The sequence below is a fragment of the Triticum aestivum genome, chromosome 5D, assembly GCF_018294505.1.
Source record: "Triticum aestivum cultivar Chinese Spring chromosome 5D, IWGSC CS RefSeq v2.1, whole genome shotgun sequence".
Taxonomy (NCBI): Eukaryota; Viridiplantae; Streptophyta; class Magnoliopsida; order Poales; family Poaceae; genus Triticum; species Triticum aestivum.
Window position 1 is genome coordinate 565,494,027 of NC_057808.1, and position 21,824 is coordinate 565,515,850.

At 44.8% G+C, this 21,824-nt stretch overlaps 2 protein-coding genes and 1 long non-coding RNA gene across 4 annotated transcripts; 2 read left to right on the forward strand and 1 right to left on the reverse strand.

Annotated features, from left to right (window-relative positions):
• LOC123126278 (uncharacterized) lies at positions 1-1,027 on the forward strand. 2 transcript variants are annotated; one of them, XM_044546641.1, is made up of 3 exons: positions 1-321; positions 696-791; positions 880-1,017. In XM_044546641.1, exons 1-3 carry the CDS (start codon positions 186-188, stop codon positions 975-977), a joined length of 330 nt encoding a protein of 109 aa, XP_044402576.1. In that variant the 5' UTR covers positions 1-185; the 3' UTR covers positions 978-1,017. The 2 variants fall into 2 exon arrangements, 1 of the variants encoding a protein (XP_044402576.1); XR_006461628.1 differs by lacking the exon at positions 696-791 and having other exon boundaries at positions 880-1,027.
• A 5,792-nt stretch (positions 1,028-6,819) lies between these two features.
• Positions 6,820-9,280, forward strand: LOC123126279 (protein BCCIP homolog). The gene is made up of 8 exons (XM_044546643.1): positions 6,820-7,025; positions 7,091-7,287; positions 7,378-7,647; positions 7,741-7,950; positions 8,037-8,102; positions 8,311-8,403; positions 8,488-8,544; positions 8,885-9,280. The coding sequence occupies exons 1-8, from the start codon at positions 6,902-6,904 to the stop codon at positions 8,978-8,980; spliced, it is 1,113 nt and encodes a 370-aa protein (XP_044402578.1). The 5' UTR covers positions 6,820-6,901; the 3' UTR covers positions 8,981-9,280.
• Positions 9,281-10,591: 1,311 nt separating this feature from the next.
• LOC123126280 (uncharacterized) lies at positions 10,592-11,815 on the reverse strand. The gene is made up of 3 exons (XR_006461629.1): positions 11,636-11,815; positions 11,061-11,257; positions 10,592-10,876 (listed from the first exon to the last, which is right to left on the reverse strand). It is a non-coding gene; the product is annotated as an uncharacterized lncRNA (long non-coding RNA).
• Positions 11,816-21,824: the final 10,009 nt, after the last annotated feature.

Below are 21,824 nucleotides of genomic sequence, written 5' to 3' on the forward strand. Positions count from 1 at the left end.
ACCGGCGTACCAATCCTGGGGAAAGCCTCCGCATCTCGATCCCATCTTGCTGATCGCCGACCCCGACGTGCCACACCAGTACCCCCACCTTCTCCCGCCATCACCTCGCTTTGCGCCGATCCGGATGGCGCCCCCTTTGCCGCCGCGTGAATTCCCTCCCCAGTCCCCACCAGATCCTCATCGCCATGGTCCTCCCCATCGCCCCAGGGGTCTACCTCGCCGTGAAGAGGCAGAGGAGAAATCCTACGGGAGCCTCGTCACCAACGACATCTGCAATGTCTCGGAGGGGACAAGAACATCGCCGACATTTTTTTATCAATGGTACGATTCCTATATCAGCTCCTAGCCCGCCTTCTAGATCCGTACTGGCTTAGGAATTTCTTTAAACAAGTGTTGAATCATCACGTGGAACTGGCAGTACGAGACTTTTAAATGATCTTTGAAAATCTGACAATGTATGGTCTGTGTGTCCATTCATGAGTAAGGTTTGGGAGAGTTTGCACCTGGGGCAGAAGAATTAGGCAATTGCTCACTTCAGCGTCATGTTTTAGCATTGTTATCTTGCAACTAGGAAGTACCGGAGAGCTAAATAATATCGACGCTCTAGCTGTCCAGCTACTGATTCCAACAACTTGCGCTCCAAGGTACTTTTTTAGTGCAATGGGTGTGATTGTGATCTGTCATCTGTGCAATAGGTGCAGAGTGTAAGGGGCTGAAATTACCGTTCAGCAAGGGCTGCAGCTTCTACCGCTGTAAGCCGGGCCGTAGCGGCATCAAGTGCTTGAGATTGTGTGAGCAAATTCATTTATTCACTCAGGGGAAGATTACCAAATCAATTCAAATTTTGTGTTCTGATTTTCCATATTGTTGTGATCGCAGGTATGGCCTTGTCCTTTGTCCCTTGCCCTACTATTAATTTGGATGAAGTGTGTCTGGTGAATTTCTGTTGGGAGCAGCAGTACCAACAAAAGCGATGATCTGTTACAAATTATTATACGTTTTCCTAAGCAGATGTGTTTGCTATGCGGGCTATGGTTGAATATTTTTCTTCATGGTGATTGGGAAGATGGCTACCAACACCGACGGTAGCATCATCCATCTTGCTAGCACACCGCCAATCTGCACAGGTATGGGAATACCATCTTGTGTTTTTTGTGAATAACACCTTTATCTGCATGTTGTGTTTTTTTTGCTCAGTTGTTCAGTAGGACACTTATGTACGAGTCACTCAGATACAATTAGTTTTTATGTGACAGTGCATATGGTTTTCAGCATAGTGTTGTTGCTACGAGTCTGCTGGTCAGCTACTTCCAGTTATCCTCATCGAGAGTTGATAGTCGGATTTCACCAAGAAATAAAAACGGAGGAAAACCCTCAAGTCTTACTACCGATAGCCTCAAACAAGAATATGGGTACTTTCTGTTGTAATGATTATTAGAATTGTTGTTTCTAAAATTCAGTCTTCAGAATTACTATGGCTAAGTGAAGGTGATAAATAATTCCAGTTTAACGAGTACTTGTGGATTGTTTAGACGGAGGAGCACTCTTAGTTTTGTTCTTGGATTCAATTCTGAATCATTTAGTGTGCAATTCAGATTCACGCAGCATTTTTCTTAAATTTTGCCTGCCTGGAAATTATTACTGTCAACTTAATACATAGCATGTCCTGATGTTAAACATGATGCATTTCTACACTACAGTCTACATACTTGGTACATATAGCATGTCTCTGCCGTCAGCAACCCCGTCTAGCTCACTTTTTCAGCGGCATAGCCTTCTTCCAATCTTATGTCAATTGGTCTTTGCTTTGTAGGCACTAGAAAGGAGACAATCCTATCCACTCTCACAATGAAACAAGAGAAACAATTTCCTTGCAGTCATCTATAAGGTCAGCATGCTGGGGCTTGGTTTATTTATTTATATTTCTATTTCTATGCACACGTAAAAGGATCTACGTATCCACAATTAATTTGCTTACCCATGTGAGTTTGGGGATATTATTTTTTATCTTGTTAGGATGCATGTCAGATTTAAATTCTCTTTTATCTGTGTATGTAGTGCAATTTTTATTTTGTAAAAACCTACTACCAATCCACGCATGAAGGTGCACTTAATTTCTTAGTATTTCTACGTGCATTACTTCTCTTGAATTTACTTAGTAATAGTATTTTGTTATTTGGGTCTAAAGATACCAATATTGCGACAAGTAAATAAATTGGGAGGAAAGTGATTTGAACGTTATACTGTTAAGGATAATAGACCAAATTGATTTGTATAGAGGCGTGAATAATCAAAGCAAAAAGGGGAGTTGATTAGTAAGGAGACATCTAGGATGTTTCGAATTCTGTCAAAAAGCTCAATATAAATATGTGTAGATGTGTTAACCTTTTTGTTCACTGAATTTCTGGTAATATAATTAGTACTACTCCCTCCGTTTCTAAATATAAGTCTTTTTTTAGATATTCCACTGCGGACTACATACAAAGCAAAATGAGTGAATCTACACTCTAAAATATGTCTATATACATTCGTATGTAGTTTGTATTGAAATCCATAGAAAGACTTATATTTAGAAACGGAGGGAGTATATGTTATGGTGGAAATTTTTTTCTTTTAAATACACTATATATCATAGTTTCAAATAGCCGGCTATAGCGGAAGCTCCGCTATAGCCTTTTCAGCAGGGTGCCGCTAAATGGTCGCCATCACAAATAGCCCACTAAAGCTGATTTGGAGGCCCGCCGCTATTTTTCATAGCCCGCTATTTAAAACATTGCTATATACACTGTGTACTAAATGGTGGAGTCGTTGGCCGCCTGCCGGCCTCGACTGACATAGAGAGGGAGAACACCCTAGATGGGATGCTCACGCATTTGCGCCTCACCAAGGTTGACCGCCTCACATGCTCCCTAGGCCAAATTGAGATGCCGTCTCGCGCCGCTGCGTGTTCTCAAAAAAAAAAAAATCTCAGATGCCATTGTTCCATTGACCTGATTCTGATTGTTTGCAGACTAAATCGTGTTTTGAAATTATATTCATCAAGTGAGAGACACTTTCCAATGTGCTAAGATGCGCATCTCAACATCATAGGATTATCACATCTTGAATTCTGGTTCTTAGAGCTTTGGTTTCTAACCCTTATTTGCTTGTCTTGTCTTTTGTTCTTACGGGTTTCAAGCTTCAGCACAAATCTTCTGTAGGAAATCTTGTACTCAAAGTGCAGAAAAATGCTGTTCTTGTGAAATGTCACAGGAGCTACATTACTAACATTGTTGTAATGTTTGTATGGCAACCTATTCTTTAATCCGTTCAATTACAGAGTTTATGATTATGTAAATGGAGTATGGGATCTGAGAAAAAAAAAGGTAATAGTACTTTACTTCCCAGGCAGATTTGACATATCCTCGTTTACTTCCCCCTTCTCTTCTCACTGACTCCTTAAATCGTCAACATGTGTGTACAGTTATTCCTGCCATGTTTATTTCAAGGAGAATCCCCGTAGGTGTTCAAGGAATGTCCTTGATTGTATTATCATTATTATCTATCAAAGACTAATTTGGATTCTGAATTCTTTCAGCTGGGGATTTTTCTTGGATTGAGAGCTGCCACACTGAGCGCAAGTAGATGGAAGGAGATGGATATTGAAAATAGAAATCTTCAACAATTGACTAAACACAATTGTACGAGTGTCAAGAAAACAATTGACTAAAAATCAATCTAAAATACTTTTATGAGTTGGAAAAAGGCCAATAAGGTGGTTGCATAACCAACAAGCGCTACTTGATTGGGATATTCTTCCAAGAAAATTGGCTTAGATTCTGATAGTTACTCCTTAGGAAAATTACGAGTGTTAGAATGGTCGCTCTGTTAGGCCAACTCCTGCGCGCGACCCTATTCTGTCCGCGTTCCTTCGTTTGGGGTAAAATGGACGAACCAGACGGCCCAGCGCGTGGGTGCAAACGGACTTTTGTCCGCTTTCGACACATCCCGGCCCAAGTTTGCGCCGCTTTTGGGGTAAAACGGACAGCACGCGGACGGGCGGGCCGTGTGCGCGTGTCCTCCCCTGGCCCGCCCGTCGGTGGCACATGAACGCCTTTTTCTATCGGCCCCCCTCCCTCCCTCCGACCGCAGCTCCTCCACTCTTCTCCACTCTTCCCCACTCTTCCCCTCACCGTCGCCGCCGCCATTGCGGCTGTGCAGCTCGGACGCGCACTCGCCTAGCCCCTTCCCCTCGGCACCCCCGAGCTACCCAACCACGGCCACCTGATTTGCGCACCCGGCGGCCGGATCCGGTCGGTCTTGAGCTCGCCCGGCTGTGGGAGGCCGCGTCGCGCCATGGACTGGTCGGGCACCGGGCCGGAAGGCCCTGGCAAGGTCGCAAGGCCGCAAGCAGGTAGTGGCTCCTCCTCTAGCCGCTTGGATCTACACTGTCGGCGGTCCGCCGGCAGATACACGAATGGCGGTCGGCCGGTCTCGGTGCTACCCAAAAGCTCGTCGGCGCACTGTTGCCACTCATTAAGTGCGACCACTGCCCAAAGAAGGTCGTGTGCCACGTGTCTACAATGCCGGAACATCCCGGATGGGTGTTCATCAAGTGCTTAAACGATGGGGTATGTGCTCTTTTTAGCTTCGGTTGTGCTCTTGGATTTAACTAGTTGTGCTAACTTAAAATTTTATTGTGTAGCATGGATACAAGTTTTGGTATTGGGAAGAAGAGTATATCGATATATTGATAGAGCGCAATTTAGTAGATGTTCGTGCACTTTTAGCTAGCATAGAGGCTAGAGATGAGACTAGTGCACTTGTTGCTAGATTAGAGGCTAGACATGAGACTAAATGCGAGGAAGCAACCTCTACTTCTTTAGACTCGAAGAAGAAAGAGGCATGCAAGATTGAGCCTCCTACGCAGATCAACAATGAATGCATCGAGAAGGCACTAATCCAACTTACAGGAGCAGTTATGAAAGTTGGTTATCTTCTAAAATGTATTCTTGTGGTTCTTGTTTTCTTTGGTCTTGCTTTTCTAGTCAAAATTTGGTGATGTATTCCCATGTACCAAAAATGAATGATGAAAAAAAGTTAAGGGCTTGCAAAGAAAAATGTACGTGGACAGGATGCGGCCGGGATGCGTCCGCGCGTTGGGCGCGCTGCCACCGCATCCCAGGACAGGCTCGGATACGACCCCATTGCCCTACCCAAGCGGACAGAATCTGGGTAAAACAGATGTTCGTTTGGGGTCGCGCGGTGGAGTTGGCCTTATACCCCTGTTGTTGCTTCTTGCCGGTGCATGCTGCTGCTCGTGGCCAGCCCGTACTTCTGCTGATGTTCGTGGTCTGCCCTGTGTGCTCGTTCTGGTGCTGCTTAGGGCGTGTTTGGTTGCGTGTTTGGTTGCCGTGCGCCATAGTCGCGAGGGTTCCTCACCAAGTCGCCAGGGCTCCTCGACATGGTGAACCTCTGCTCCCTCCACGCACATCATATGGACGCGGCTATGCGACCTCTTTCTCGACAACCAGCTCTAATGTCGCGTGTTTCTCCAACGCAAGTTCTCCACCGTGCAGCAAAACGATCTCACGAACGATGAGTACTGCACAAAGCTCAAGGTGCTCTCCGATGAGCTTCGCGACGTCGACATGGTGATCGACAATTCCGTCCTCCTCACCAACCTACTCCGCGGCATCCACCCCGACCTCAACCAGTCCGTCTCCAACCTCTCCCTCCTCACGCCCGCCTTAGCCAAGACGGTCACCTACCTGCGGATGGAGGAGAAACGCCTCTGCCACTCGGCCAGGCAGGTGACTCATGCGGCCCTCCACGTCAGCACCATCGGTGGCCTCGCCGCGCCCCCGCCGCCTCCCCGCGCGCCTGCTCCAACCCCGCCCGCCACTCCCGGCCGTGGTCGCCAGAAGAAGAATGGGGGGTGATATGCGGGCCCGCACCCCGAGTTCCACACCATTACAGTTCGCCTTATCTGCCATGGCGCCGCCGCCTCCCTGGCTCGCAGGACATCCCCTATATATATTGTAACAGACTCCCATGAATACAATTGAGTTGCATCCTATAATCTTCTACAGGCGTCATCCGGTTTTAATGGACAAGGTTCCAGCAAAAAATGTCCTGCTATAGGGAAACCGAGTGGGAAGGGTGTGTTGTAGGGTGGAGTTCTTGTGTTGAAACAACGTATGGGGGATAACATGGCGAATATATAGTCCGGACAACTACATTTCTTCCCCACATATGAGCTGGATTTGGGGGAGCCCGGACGGTTGAATTTGGGAAGTCTGCTGGGCACCCGTTTGAACACGGCTGAACGTATGAGGGAGAAATGAGCTTCGACATTGGAGACAACCTTAATCATTTGTATGCATTGTAGCCTGTAGCAACGCACGGGCATTCTACTAGTACTATCAATGAGCATCTGCCACAGTTACGGTTATGACAAAGTTTCTCAAATGTATGGTCATTAACCAAACATATCCTAAACGTGCCCCTATATATGCCTTATTAGTCTATCCAATCCATTCTACTTTATTTTTTTAGACAATCCAATCCATTCTACTAATATGCTAGAGACTGTTGCTGTGTTAGTTTAGCCCAAGCACTAGGTGAGTATAAGCATTTTTTTTCTGAGACATCTATAAGCATATTTTTTTTGTGCCACGCGTGGTTCACGTAAAATAAAAATAATAAAAAGGAGAGGACACGGTGCCCTTCACGAGGCCTAGGTGTTTCTGAAAGGAAGACACAAGTACCAGGCCTGGTTAGAGGTTTATTGTCAGCCCACCATACCGGCCCAGCCTGCTCCAGAGAAAGCGAGGCGAGGGCTGCGGAGCCGACTCCGATTATTTCCTCCCCTTTCCCCTCAGCGCCGCCGGTCACCGCCGCCACCCTCACCGCCCGCGACATGCCCGCCGGCCGGAAGCGCCCAGCTCCATCCCCGTTCGCCGGCTTCTCCCCCTTCGCCCGCTCCCTCCTCTTCTCCCCCGCCTCCGGCTTCTCCAGGCTGCCGCTCACCAAACCCCATCAAGGTAAGCTCCTAAACCCTCTCAAATCCCCTCCGGAACCCGCCTCTAACCCTTCCTTCGCTCGCCAGAGACCGCCGACATGCCGCCGCCACCGGCCAAGCGCGCGAAGCAGGCCGAGCCCACCAGCGACGTGGAGGAGGAGGAGGAGGAGGAGCGCCGCACCAGCGACGCCGACGAGGAGCTCTCGGGCAGCGACGGCGACAGCGACAGCGACAGCTCTCTGGAGTGCTCGAGCAGCGACGACGGAGAAGACGCGTCGCAGGAGGTGCCTAGCTTTGCCTCCGCCTCTTAGGATTCATCTCTTCTTGGCTCGCGATACAGACTGATTGATGCTTTGGTTGGGCGCTTGTTGCAGATGGAGACGGTGCAGGCGGACTTCGCCTTCTTCGACCCCAAGCCCGCCGACTTCCACGGCGTCAGGCTGCTGCTCAAGACCTATCTCGACTCCAAGCCCTGGGACCTCACCGGCTTCGTCGACCTCGTCCTCGAGCAGACCACCGTCGGCACCGTTGTCAAGATGGCCGACGACGAGGATGAGGATGGGGAAGCAAATGGGGGCGACAAGAGCGACGACGATGAGGACCTCTTCGGTCTCATTACCGTGCTCAATTTGGGAAGATACGGGGTATGATGCACAATTGACTCAGGTCGTGTCATCTGATTAGTGGATGCTCTGGTGGATTTCAGACTGAACACCTTTGCTGCTGCTGCCTTGCAGGAGAACTGTTGCATCAAGGATCTGAAGGAATATCTGCTTGCTGTTTGTGGCGACAAGGACACCAAGAAGAAGCTCAAGTCGCTGCTGGAAGAGAAAGCGTCCACTGTCGGCCTGCTGGTGTGCCGGCGCTTTGTGAATTTCCCTTATGAAATGGTGCCTAAGATGTACGATTCGCTGTTTGACGAGGTTTCCTGGGCGACAGAAGATGAGGTGGGTTGTCAGTTTGTCAAGCACATTTGGTTCTATCCATCTTTCATGTGTTTAATTAACTTGCAACTGTGCCTGCATGTCTGAAGCCAACACAAGAACTCCAGGACTCCTTCCGATTCAAGCAGTACCTGTTGCTTGTCAGAATCTTGGAGGTAAGCTCAATATACATCACGTTTCCTTTTCCTTATGACCGCCGTCTGCTTTGCTTGAATGTACAAAGCGGCATGTTTTGTTAATCAGTAGAGTCGAATGTGTTGGTCTGGTTCAAGAATAACTCTGCCCTTGATATTGAAATAGAGGCTACTGTTTTGGCAATCTGTTTGTTCATACCAACAAACTTTTCTCTGTCACTTTGTTCAGAGAAAAACTCCTCCGAAGCAGAAGGCAAAGAACAACAAAGATGAGGATGAACCTGTTATCTACCCGAAATTGGAGGACGAAATTTTCCATGAGGTATCAAAACATCCTGCTGAGGTATTAGCTGTTTTTGTATTTCTGTGACAGGTGTTGACACCTCTTTCTTTCTTTTTTTTTCAGCTTAGTTCGTGGTCTTTTACTTTTCCAATTCGCGCTGAACAGTCAGCTCAGCAAGAGGTCAGTTCTGTTCAATCTTTCCATGCTTTATATTATGTTTCGACATGTACATACTTATTTATCATTTGCAAGTGTGCAAGGTTTTATTTGTGTGGTGGTGCATATGTTTGTTTGCTGATTCCTGTGTTCAGTTTTGGAAGAGATCGTGTTCCAAGGAAATACAATTAGTCCTAGACAAGCATGCTGAGTAGTAGGAACGGAATTTGTGTTGCTATTTTGTTCTGTTTAGAACTCTTGTTCATATTGTTCTTGAAACAAAACCGATGCGGATTACACCTATCTGCCTGCGGAAATTAAGAAAATGTTGCTAAATACAATCTTTTGTCGGCTGCCCATGCAGCTGAAGAACTACAAGGAGATGGGCCTGGTGATGTGCGTCAAAGCTGACGTGATCCCGAAGTTCCGCAAGAAGCTGGAGGCTTTGGTGTCAGAATAGGCGGGTCTATCTTTGCTCGTAGGAGAAGAAATCCCAGGTGGGATTTTGCTGCTGCCCATCGGCAAGACGCAATGGCATTGTGCATCTGTGGAGGCTGGTTCTGTAGGAAGGGGTGGTTTTTGAATTATTCCATCTTTTCATGTATTCAGTTTTTGCCACAAGATGGATGATATTCATGGAGGGTTTCTTTGGTTGCCTGAAAACATGCATGGGGTGACATTTCTGATTCAACTGAAATTTGCACTCCATGAAAATGCTAGTGCTTGGCACTTGTATTATACAGTACTATGTGTTACTGAATTTTGGCTTAATCTTCTCGCTGCTGCTAGGCCCAAGGCATGCAGGAGAGGCTGAAAGGTGACCCTGAAAGCTTTTTAGCGCCAACTGTATGCCTCTTTTCCCTTCTTCAAACCATGCAGGAGAGCTGCATGTTAATTCATTAAGCAAAATGAAACTGTAACGTTGGAGGCAAGCAATCCTCGATCCGATGGAAATATATTGTTGAAAACAAAATACAATTGCACTCGACATTTTTTTTTTGCGGGAACACTTGTATTACTCAAATAATAATGTCCTTACAATCATCAAGGGAAATACAATTGCACTCGACATTAATTTCGGTTAGACCAAAACAAAATTCGGCCGCAAAACAAGAAATAAAAAACACTTCGGCCGCACTAGAGGAAAATTTTAGTGCCACTGAATAAAAAATTCCAACATTCAGGGACGACATAAATGTGAGACAAGTATTAAATGCTTGTTTATTCAGGAACTGAGTAGTAGTATTATGTTATGAAGCACACCATTCAAAAGCTTGTTTATTCCAAACTGACCATAGCTGTACACATATGTTGCACTAGGAGCAGGGTATTATTACATTTCGAAACACCACTCAGAAGCTAGTTTATTTAGTACTAATTCACTGACCATATCGATGAACCATAACTAACCAACCGTTCAACTCAGCCAATGATAACCCGCGTTCAAGTTTCGAATAATCCTCATTCTCTTGCACCGGTTCTGGACCATTCATAAGTCATAACACCTGTCCACTCCCCTGTCTGGAGGTTGAACATTGGCTGCGAAAATCATTGGCCAAGATAGATCAGTACTGTGTGTGTAACTTAGATGATGCAAAGCTGCCTACATAATGATGCAAAAGAGTTGTCCTACATTGTTGACAGTGATAGTCCTCTTATTGCCCAATTTATTCAGTGCTATTGCCTTTCGTGGGTGGGTGCTGCCCACGCCTTCCAAGACCAATGCAAGATTTAGGAAGAAAATGATTGCCCCTAACCACCCCCTCCCCTCCTCATCTCCCCCTTGACAATGCAGCATGCAACAATAGGTGCTTAGTCGTGTGGGAACGGGAACTAAACAGGGATTCTATGTTGTGACTAACCTTTTGCATCGACGGCGAGGCTCGTGATGGGTGGATCATGCGCGCGCGTCAGCTAGCGTTTGGGAAGAAGGAAATTTCGTTGACATAGTATTAAGCAGCACCCGAGGGGATCTCTGCCGTTGCTCTCGCCAACAACAATGCATGAGACTCATTTTCATACAAATTACTCAAGCAGAAAGGATAAGATACCATGTCAGCGACATCACAAATTATCTTACAATGCGATCATGAATCATCCAGAAATAAGAATACTCAAGTTATAGGTGACAGATCATAGACATATATTTTCAGAGTCACACATAATATATAGTGCTGGAATAGAACTGATATACATTTGTCTTGCTTCTCCATCAAACAAGATACCATTCATCTTTCACTTCATTGGCTTGTATTCAGGACGAGTAGCTAAGTCAGGAAGAGTGAACGCAGCAATAGCAAGAACAATCGCAGCGGAACACAGCGCGGTCACCTTCTTAGCGGTAGTTATCCAGCGCCTGCAGGTACGTAGGTGGGATGAGACATATGGTAGATCGTGTGCCATGAAGGATCAACTAATGTAGCAGAGGAAAAACAGAGCAAATATCTATGTCTACACATGGTCGATATTGTACCATCAAGGGTCAGCTCCTGTAGCAGATGGAAAACAGAGCAAATATGGTTGATAGATAGATATTCTACCATTGAGGGTCATTTGGTCTCGGCTTGATTTGTGTGCAGAGAATCCGGAGCAAATGTCTATCTCCCTCGGAAGTCGTGGAAAATATGCCGACCTTCTTGGCCTGAGCGCGGGCGATGAGATCGTACAGCTCCTCCTTCTTCTGCTAGATTTGCGCTGCACGGTGTCCGTCCTCCAAGGCACCGGTGGATCTAGATTGCTGAAAACAACGAAGCCGCATTAAGAATTAATGCCCAAATAATCTTAGAAAATAAATGTCTGAGTGCAGCGAATATTAATCTAATCTTAAGAAAAAGGTAATTCAGGTTTGCTGGGTCCAGTTCATAGAAATTCAGCTAGGCAGTTGATCATCTTTTAATGGGAAAAAAAAGATGCCAAATTTACCAGCACAGCAAAATAGCAATCTAAATCCAGATGGAAATGAAAAAGATGCATGTTTTAAAGATAGCGGTTCATCCCTATGATGATCTATAACATACTACTAGAATAGCATGCCGAGTAGAACGGAGGGCCTGCGCCGATCGGAGCAAGAATCAAGGGAAACAGCGAGCCGGAGATGGAACGGAGGTCAAGATACCTGCTGCTGGGTGTGGACCAGCCGGCGAAGCCCCTGCCCCGCCGGACGCAGGATCCTCGTCGCCGCCGCGCGGAGGGAAGCCGTCATCGTCGCAGGCCTGCAAACAAGCAGGAGAGGAGAATTAGGCCGGGTTGGAACCTACCTTGCGGATCGGAACTACTTCTTTTTAGGCAAGGATCCATCGGAACTACTGAGTTGTACGTACGGGCTGTGGCCTTTTAATTTTTTTAGCGGGTTGTGGTCTTTTTCATGTTTTTCTTTTTCATTTACAGGGAAAAAAAAGTTTGTTCGGATGTGGCACAGAAACGCACTCTTTTTTTGTTTTTCTTCTCTTTTACATTTTTAGTCCACAACATTTTCATACAAAATACTTTTTGAAGTGCGCAAACACTTTACAGAATTCATTTTTAAAAAAATTGACCACGTTTTCATATGGGTAGTATTTCATTTTTTTTACAATTTTATGTTTTATGTGGAAGGAGAGATTTGCAATACAATGAACGTTGTATTGATGGGGTGCTGGTGCACGTATATATAATACAGGGAAAGCCTCCACCTTAACTATACAAGACTAGGAGGTGGGCCACAACTCCAATACACGTGCAATACAAAATACATACTCAACATTTTAAAAATGCATGTTCACCACTAAACTTGCTACCGTAAGCGTTGTTAGCCGGCTGTAACTGCATGGCTCTCAACACGATTATAACAGGACTGACAGGGGTTGTGAGCTTGCACGTCCATCACTAACATGCAACTAGCCATGCACTTTTTTTTTCCTTTTTTCTTCTTTATTTATTTGTCTTAAATTTGTGAACTTTTTCCACTCTGTCATCTGTTCACCATAAATGACGTAAATTTTTTGATAGTTGATTGTTTTGTCGCGCGCGTCGATGTTCTACTTATTGGCCCATTCGTGGTGCATTTTTTGTTGGGCTGTTTTCGCGATGTGATCTTATGGTCCCGTTTCAGTTTGTTTATTCTTTTTTTTGCCTGTGTTGTACTTCATCCGTTCTTAAATATTTATCTTTTTATAGATTTTAAATGGACTACCACATACGGATGTATATAGACATAGTTTAGAGTGTAGATTCACTCATTTTACTTCGTATGTAGTCACTTGTTGAAATCTTTAGAAAGACAAATATTAAAAAACGGAGGGAGTTGGTCGTCGCCTCCTTGCTTTCATTACTCATTGTGTCTGTCCCATTCCCCTTTGCCTTGGAGAAGAGTTGACTCGAGCGGGAAGGATGGAGTTAACTAGTGGTTTCATATTTGTGCCCGTGATGAAGATGGCAGACAAGCATGATGCAATGAGTGACCTCAAATCAATATTTCCCACTTTGCCCTTTTTTCATCTTCAGATTTTGTGATTTCTAAATAGTGACTTTTTTTGGTCCTAGTTACAACTCCAGCTCCACACATAAAACCGGGTCATCGTTTTTGTTCCAGTTGCAAGTCCACCTCTTGATACGCAACTGGGCCCGATTCAATTTTTATCCCTCGAGACGCAACTGGGGGTTCGATCATTTTTGTCCTACTTGCAACTCTTTCCTTGACATGCAACTGCGAGGCCGTCTTTTTTGTTCTTATCCTAGTTGTGCAAATCTTTAACACAACTTTTTTTTGGGGGGGGGGGGGGGGGGGGGTAAACCATGTTTGTCCCAGTTGCAACTCCAACCCTGGCATGAAACTTGGCCCCATTTTCTCCCTAGTTGCATGTCCCCCCTCGATATGCGACCCGCGACGGGGTGAATCATTTGCCTCAGTTGCAAGTCCAACACCGACTTGCATCTCGGCCCAACCCAGTTTTTGTCGCAGTTGGAAGTCCGTCCTCAACACACAAATTTGGGGGGCAACACTTTTTTTTGGTCTCAGTTGCATATCCACCATCGACATGCAACTGGGCCTGACCCATTTTATGTCTCAGTTACAAGTCCACCCATGATATGCAATTGGGGTGGCCCCACCCACCTTGTCCCAGTTGCAAGCCCCCCCCCCCCCCCAAACATGCAAATGGGTCCGTCTCATTTTCTGTCCTAATTGCAAGTCTAACCTTGATATTCAATTGGGCATCACCCCATTTTTTTTGTTCCAATTGCAAGCCATACCTTGACGCGCAACTAGCATACCCTTTTGTGCCAGTTGCAAGTTCACCTTAAACATGCAACAAGGCCCGTCTCCTTTTTTGTCTTTGCTTACTAAAAATGTTTGCTAATACATCAGTTTTGTAGTAATGCTTACTGATAGACTATAGAACCATACACTTTTGCTTTTGATGTCAACTTCACCAATGGAGGTGGCGTCATCCTCTAATAGTAGTATGCGCAGATACTGATCTATTGCAATCATAAGTTAAAATTTGGGCTACTAAAGAACTTTAACAGAAAATTATACTCCCTCCATTCCCTTATACAAGGCCACTATAAACAATACATTTTGCATCTATATAAGGCCACCAACAGTGATCGAGACAAAAATTAATGATGTTTCCTCATACTAGCAACTTGTTTAATACTTGCATGCATGTAATCATAATGACACTTAGCTACTTTCTTCTTATTCCTTTCTTACATGCATGCGGCGTATTAATGATCCCGGTTAATAAAAAAAAATTGGTTGCAAACCGGTCATTAATTTTATCTTGGTACATGTAATTTGAGTTTGTGACCATATATAAGGGAATGGAGGGAGTAGCTAGAATGATATCAAAGTCAACTCCTTGGTAGTAACTATGCCTATATTCTTTGTTCACATTTTCACGCAACGCTTCTGATTCCTTTCTAATGCTAAGTTTCATTACACAAGAAAATTCTGGGAATTTTTTTGAAAAAAGCAAATACTGTTGCTGTGATGACTTCTATGGATACAATTGCACAAGGATTGCTGAGCAGGGATGAAGAAGAGTTCGCGAGAGATAGAATGACTTCTACCCTTCTTTAACGCAACATATCTAATCCTAGACAAAGCATATCAGAAGGCGATGGGCAGTTAATCCCACCATCGTGTGGCTTCTTGGGATGTAGTTTGAGTAGCGTGAGTACCATCTACATGCCCACTTGATTTTTATATCAGGTTGAAGCAGAAATAAGTGCGTGCATGAAGGGTTTATCTCTAGCCATTCAACGTCCGGATCTCACAATTTGCATTGAGATGGATTCGATACTAGCGGTGAACATGTTGAATGATAGTGGAATTAACAGGTCAGTTTATGCGGCGCTGGTGCAGGAGATCATGCATTTGAAGTCTCTTCGTATGACTCGTATTACTCATATCAACCGTGGTCAAAACTGTGTAAGTGATTTCCTAGCTAAATTTGCTAGAACTGGTAGTAGAACCGTAGTTTGGTTGGGCTCTGGCCTCCAAGAAGTCATTGAGTTATGTAAGAAGGATTGTGCGGTTGATGCTTGAGTAATATAAGTTTTTACCTGCAAAAAAAAAAAAAAGACTCATCTCTACAGTTCGACCTAGGTGCGTGGATTGGGATAACAAAAAAAAATGAATTTGGGAAGAGGCAGTAGCCAAGCAACACGTTCATACGTGGAGTTCATCAACAGGGAAGTGGAAGTAGTAGTAGGCAGTGGTGCCGCTACCAAGGATGAGTATCATGTAGCCCACGGCATGCTTGCGGAGGTCGGAATCAGAGGAGACGGCGACTAGGAGGTGGAGGTAGAAGTGTAGGGGAACGTAGTAATTTAAAAAAAATTCCTACGCACACACAGGATCATGGTGATGCATAGCAACGAGAGGGGAGAGTGTTGTTCACGTACCCTCGTAGACCGAAAGCGGAAGCGTTAGCACAACACGGTTGATGTAGTCGTACGTCTTCACAATCCGACCGATCCAAGTACCGAACGTACAGCACCTCCGAGTTCAGCACACGTTCAGCTCGATGACGTCCCGCGAACTCCGATCCAGCAGAGCTTCACGGGAGAGTTCTGTCAGCACGACGGCGTGGTGACGGTGATGATGATGCTACCGACGCAGGGCTTCGCCTAAGAACCGCTACGATATGATCGAGGTGGAATATGGTGGAGGGGGGCACCGCACAAGGCTAAGAGATCAAGAGATCAATTGTTGTGTCTAGAGGTGCCCCCCTGCCCCCGTATACAAAGGACCAGGGGGGAGGAGGCGGCCGGCCAGGGGAGGGCGCGCCAGGGAGGAGTCCTACTCCCACCCTCTTTTCCTAGTTGGAGTAGGAGGGGGAAAGGAAGGGAAGGAGAGAGGGGGAAGGGAAGGGGGCGCCGCCCCCCTCCTTGTCCAATTCGGACAAGAGGGGGAGGGGGCGCGCGGCCAGCCCTAGCCGCCCCTCCTCTTCTCCACTAAGGCCCATCTTGGCCCATTAAACTCCCCGGGGGGGTTCCGGCTCCGGTATATGTCCGAAACTCCTCGAGACCATTCCGGTGTCCGAACATAGTCGTCCAATATATCGATCTTTATGTCTTGACCATTTCGAGACTCCTCGTCATGTCCGTGATCACATCCGGGACTCCGATCAACCTTCAGTACATCAAAACACAAGCATAATACAATCGTCACCGAAGCTTTAAGCGTGCGGACCCTACGGGTTCGAGAACAATGTAGACATGACCGAGACACGTCTCCGGTCAATAACCAATAGCGGAACCTGAATGCTCATATTGGCTCCTACATATTCTACGAAGATCTTTATCGGTCAAACCGCATAACAACATACGTTGTTCCCTTTGTCATCGGTATGTTACTTGCCCTAGATTCGATCGTCGGTATGTCAATACCTAGTTCAATCTCGTTACCGGCAAGTCATTTACTCGTTCCGTAATACATCATCTCGCAACTAACTCATTAGTTACAATGCTTGCAAGGCTTATAGTGATGTGCATTACCGAGTGGGCCCAGAGATACCTCTCCGACAATCGGAGTGACAAATCCTAATCTCGAAATACGACAACCCAACAAGTACCTTCGGAGACACCTGTAGAGCACCTTTATAATCACCCAGTTACGTTGTGACGTTTGGTAGAACACAAAGTGTTCCTACGGTAAACGGGAGTTGCATAATCTCATAGTCATAGGAACATGTATAAGTCATGAAGAAAGCAATAACAACATACTAAACGATCAAGTGCTAAGCTAACGGAATGGGTCAAGTCTAGTAAACGGATGGAATCATCTTTGATTAACGAGCTAGTCTAGTAGAGGCATACTAGTGACACTCTGTTTGTCTATGTATTCACACATGTATCATGTTTCCGGTTAATACAATTCTAGCATGAATAATAAACATTTATCATGATATAAGGAAATAAATAATAACTTTATTATTGTCTCTAGGGCATATTTTTGCACTAGAGTCAATAATCTAGATTACACAGTAATGATTCTAACACCCATGGAGCCTTGGTGCTGATCATGTTTTGCTCGTGGAAGAGGCTTAGTCAACGGGTCTGCAACATTCAGATCTGTATGTATCTTGCAAATCTCTATGTCTCCCACCTAGACTTGGTCCCGGATGAAATTGAAGCGTCTTTTGATGTGCTTGGTCCTCTTGTGAAATCTGGATTCCTTTGCCAAGGCAATTGCACCAGTATTGTCACAGAAGATTTTCATTGGACCCGATGCACTAGGTATGACACCTAGATCGGATATGAACTCCTTCATCCAGACTCCTTCATTTGCTGCTTCCGAAGCAGCTATGTACTCCGCTTCACACGTAGATCCCGCCACGACGCTTTGTTTAGAACTGCACCAACTGACAGCTCCACCGTTCAATATAAACACGTATCCGGTTTGCGATTTAGAATCGTCCGGATCAGTGTCAAAGCTTGCATCAACGTAACCATTTACGATGAGCTCTTTGTCACCTCCATAAACGAGAAACATGTCCTTAGTCCTTTTCAGGTATTTCAGGATGTTCTTGACCGCTGTCCAGTGATCCACTCCTGGATTACTTTGGTACCTCCCTGCTAAACTTATAGCAAGCACACATCAGGTCTGGTACACAACATTGCATACATGATAGAGCCTATGGCTGAAGCATATGGAACATCTTTCATTTTCTCTCTATCTTCTGCAGTGGTCGGGCATCGAGTCTTACTCAACTTCACACCTTGTAACACAGGCAAGAACCCTTTCTTTGCTTGATCCATTTTGAACTTCTTCGAAACTTTGTCAAGGTATGTGCTTTGTGAAAGTCCAATTAAGCGTCTTGATCTATCTCTATAGATCTTGATGCCCAATATGTAAGCAGCTTCACCGAGGTCCTTCATTGAAAAACTCTTATTCAAGTATCCTTTTATGCTATCCAGAAATTCTATATCATTTCCAATCAGCAATATGTCATCCACATATAAGATTAGAAATGCTACAGAGCTCCCACTCACTTTCTTGTAAATACAGGCTTCTCCAAAAGTCTGTATAAAACCATATGCTTTGATCACACTATCAAAGCGTTTATTCCAACTCCGAGAGGCTTGCACCAGTCCATAAATGGATCGCTGGAGCTTGTACACTTTGTTAGCTCCCTTTGGATCGATAAAACCTTCAGGTTGCATCATAAACAACTCTTCTTCTAGAAATCCATTCAGGAATGCAGTCTTTACATCCATTTGCCAAATTTCATAATCATAAAATGCGGCAATTGCTAACATGATTCGGACGGACTTAAGCATCGCTACGGGTGAGAAGGTCTCATCGTAGTCAATCCCTTGAACTTGTCGAAAACCTTTCGCAACAAGTCGAGCTTTATAGACAGTAACATTACCGTCAGCGTCTGTCTTCTTCTTGAAGATCCATTTATTATCAATTGCTTGCCGATCATCGGGTAAGTCAAGCAAAGTCCGCACTTTGTTCTCATACATGGATCCCATCTCATATTTCATGGCCTCAAGCCATTTTGAGGAATCTGGGCTCACCATCGCTTCTTCATAGTTCGTAGGTTCGTCATGGTCTAGTAACATGACCTCCCGAACAGGATTACCGTACCACTCTGGTGCGGATCTCACTCTGGTTGACCTACAAGGTTCGGTAGTAACTTGATCTGAAGCTTCATGATCATCATCATTAGCTTCCTCACTAATTGGTGTAGGTGTCACAGGAACCGGTTTATGTGATGAACTACTTTCCAATAAGGGAGCAGGTACACTTACCTCATCAAGTTCTACTTTCCTCCCACTTACTTCTTTCGAGAGAAACTCCTTCTCTAGAAAGGATCCATTTTTATCAACGAATGTTTTGCCTTCGGATCTGTGATAGAAGGTGTACCCAACAGTTTCCTTTGGGTATCCTATGAAGACACATTTCTCCGATTTGGGTTCGAGGTTATCAGGTTGAAGCTTTTTCACATAAGCATCGCAGCCTCAAACTTTAAGAAACGACAACTTTGGTTTCTTGCCAAACCACAGTTCATAAGGTGTCGTCTCAACGGGTTTTGATGGTGCCCTATTTAACGTGAATGCAGCTGTCTCTAGAGCATAACCCCAAAATGATAGCGGTAAATCAGTAAGAGACATCATAGATCACACCATATCTAGTAAAGTACGATTACGACGTTCGGACACACCATTACGCTGTGGTGCTCCGGGTGGCGTGAGTTGCGAAACTATTCCGCATTGTTTCAAATGTAGACCAAACTCGTAACTCAAATATTCTCCTCCACGATCAGATCGTAGAAACTTTATTTTCTTGTTACGATGATTTTCAACTTCACTCTGAAATTCTTTGAACTTTTCAAATGTTTCAGACTTATGTTTCATTAAGTAGATATACCCATATCTACTTAAATCATCTGTGAAGGTGAGAAAATAACGACACCCGCCACGAGCCTCAACATTCATTGGACCACATACATCAGTATGTATGATCTCCAACAAACCAGCTGCTCGCTCCATAGTTCCGGAGAACGGCGTTTTAGTCATCTTGCCCATGAGGCACAGTTCGCAAGTACCAAGTGATTCCAAAAGTCCATCAGTATGGAGTTTCTTCATGTGCTTTACACCAATATGACCCAAACGGCAGTGCCACAAATAAGTTGCACTATCATTATCAACTCTGCATCTTTTGGCTTCAACATTATGAATATGTGTATCACTACTTTCGAGATTCAACAAAAATTGACCACTCTTCAAGGGTGCATGACCATAAAAGATATTACTCATATAAATAGAAGAACCATTATTCTCAGATTTAAATGAATAACCGTCTCGCATCAAATAAGATCCAGATATAATGTTCATGCTCAATGCTGGCACTAAATAACAATTATTCAGGTCTAAAAGTAATCCCGAAGGTAGATGTAGAGGTAGCGTGCCGACGGCGATCACATCGACTTTGGAACCATTTCCCACGCGCATCGTCACCTCGTCCTTAGCCATTCTTCGCTTAATCCATAGTCCCTGTTTCGAGTTGCAAATATTAGCAACAGAACCAATATCAAATACCCGGGTGCTACCGCGAGCTCTGGTAAGGTACACATCGATAACATGTATATCACATATACCTTTGTTCACCTTGCCATCCTTCTTATCCGCCAAATACTTGGGGAAGTTCCGCTTCCACTGACCGGTTTGCTTGCAGTAGAAGCACTCAATCTCAGGCTTAGGTCCAGACTTGGGTTTCTTCTCTTGAGCAGCAACTTGTTTGCTGTTCTTCCTGAAGTTCCCATTCTTCTTCCCTTTACCCTTTTTGTTGAAACTAGTGGTCTTATTGACCATCAACACTTGATGCTCCTTCTTGATTTCTACCTCTCAACCTTTAGCATTGTGAAGAGCTCGGGAATTGTCTTATCCATCCCTTGCATGTTATAGTTCATCACGAAGCTCTTGTAGCTTGGTGGCAGTGATTGAAGAATTCTGTTAATGACACTATCATCCGGAAGATTCACTCCCAGTTGAATCAAGTGATTGTTATACCCAGACATTTTGAGTATATGTTTACTGACAGAACTATTCTCCTCCATCTTGCAGCTGTAGAACTTATTGGAGACTTCATATCTCTCAATCCGGGCATTTGCTTGAAATATTTAACTTCAACTCCTGGAACATCTCATATGCTCCATGACGTTCAAAAGGTCGTTGAAGCCCTGGTTCTAAGCCGTAAGGCATGGCACACTGAACTATCGAGTAGTCATCAGCTTTGCTCTGCCAGACGTTCTTAACGTCGTCAGTTGCATCTGCAGCAGGCCTGGCACCCAGCGGTGCTTCCAGGACGTAATTCTTCTGTGCAGCAATGAGGATAATCCTCAAGTTACGGACCCAGTCCGTGTAATTGCTACCATCATATTTCAACTTTGCTTTCTCAAAGAACGCATTAAAATTTAACGGAACAACAACACGGGCCATCAATCTACAAACAACATAGACAAGCAAAATACTATCAGGTACTAAGTTCATGATAAATTGAAGTTCAATTAATCATTTTATTTAAGAACTCCCACTTAGATAGATATCTCTCTGATCATCTAAGTGATCACGTGATCCAAATCAACTAAACCATGTCCGATCATCATGTGAGATGGAGTAGTTTTCAATGGTGAACATCACTATGTTGATCATATCTACTATATGATTCACGCTCGACCTTTCGGTCTCAGTGTTCCGAGGCCATATCTGCATATGCTAGGCTCGTCAAGTTTAACCCGAGTATTCTGCGTGTGCAAAACCGGCTTGCACCCGTTGTAGATGAAAGTAGAGCTTATCACACCCGATCATCACGTGGTGTCTCGGCACGACAAACTTTGGCAACGGTGCATACTCAGGGAGAACACTTTTATCTTGAAATTTAGTGAGAGATCATCTTATAATGCTACCGTCAATCAAAGTAGAATAAGATGCATAAAGGATAAACATCACATGCAATCAATATAAGTGATATGATATGGCCATGATCATCTTGTTCTTGTGATCTCCATCTCCGAAGCATCGTCATGATCACCATCGTCACCGGCGCGACACCTTGATCTCCATCGTAGCATCGTTGTCGTCTCGCCAACTATTGCTTCTACGACTATCGCTACCGCTTAGTGATAAAGTAAAGCATTACAGGGCGATTGCATTGCATACAATAAAGCGACAACCATATGGCTCCTGCAAGTTGCCGATAACTCGGTTACAAAACATGATCATCTCATACAATAAAATATAGCATCATGTCTTGACCATATCGCATCACAACATGCCCTGCAAAAACAAGTTAGACGTCCTCTACTTTG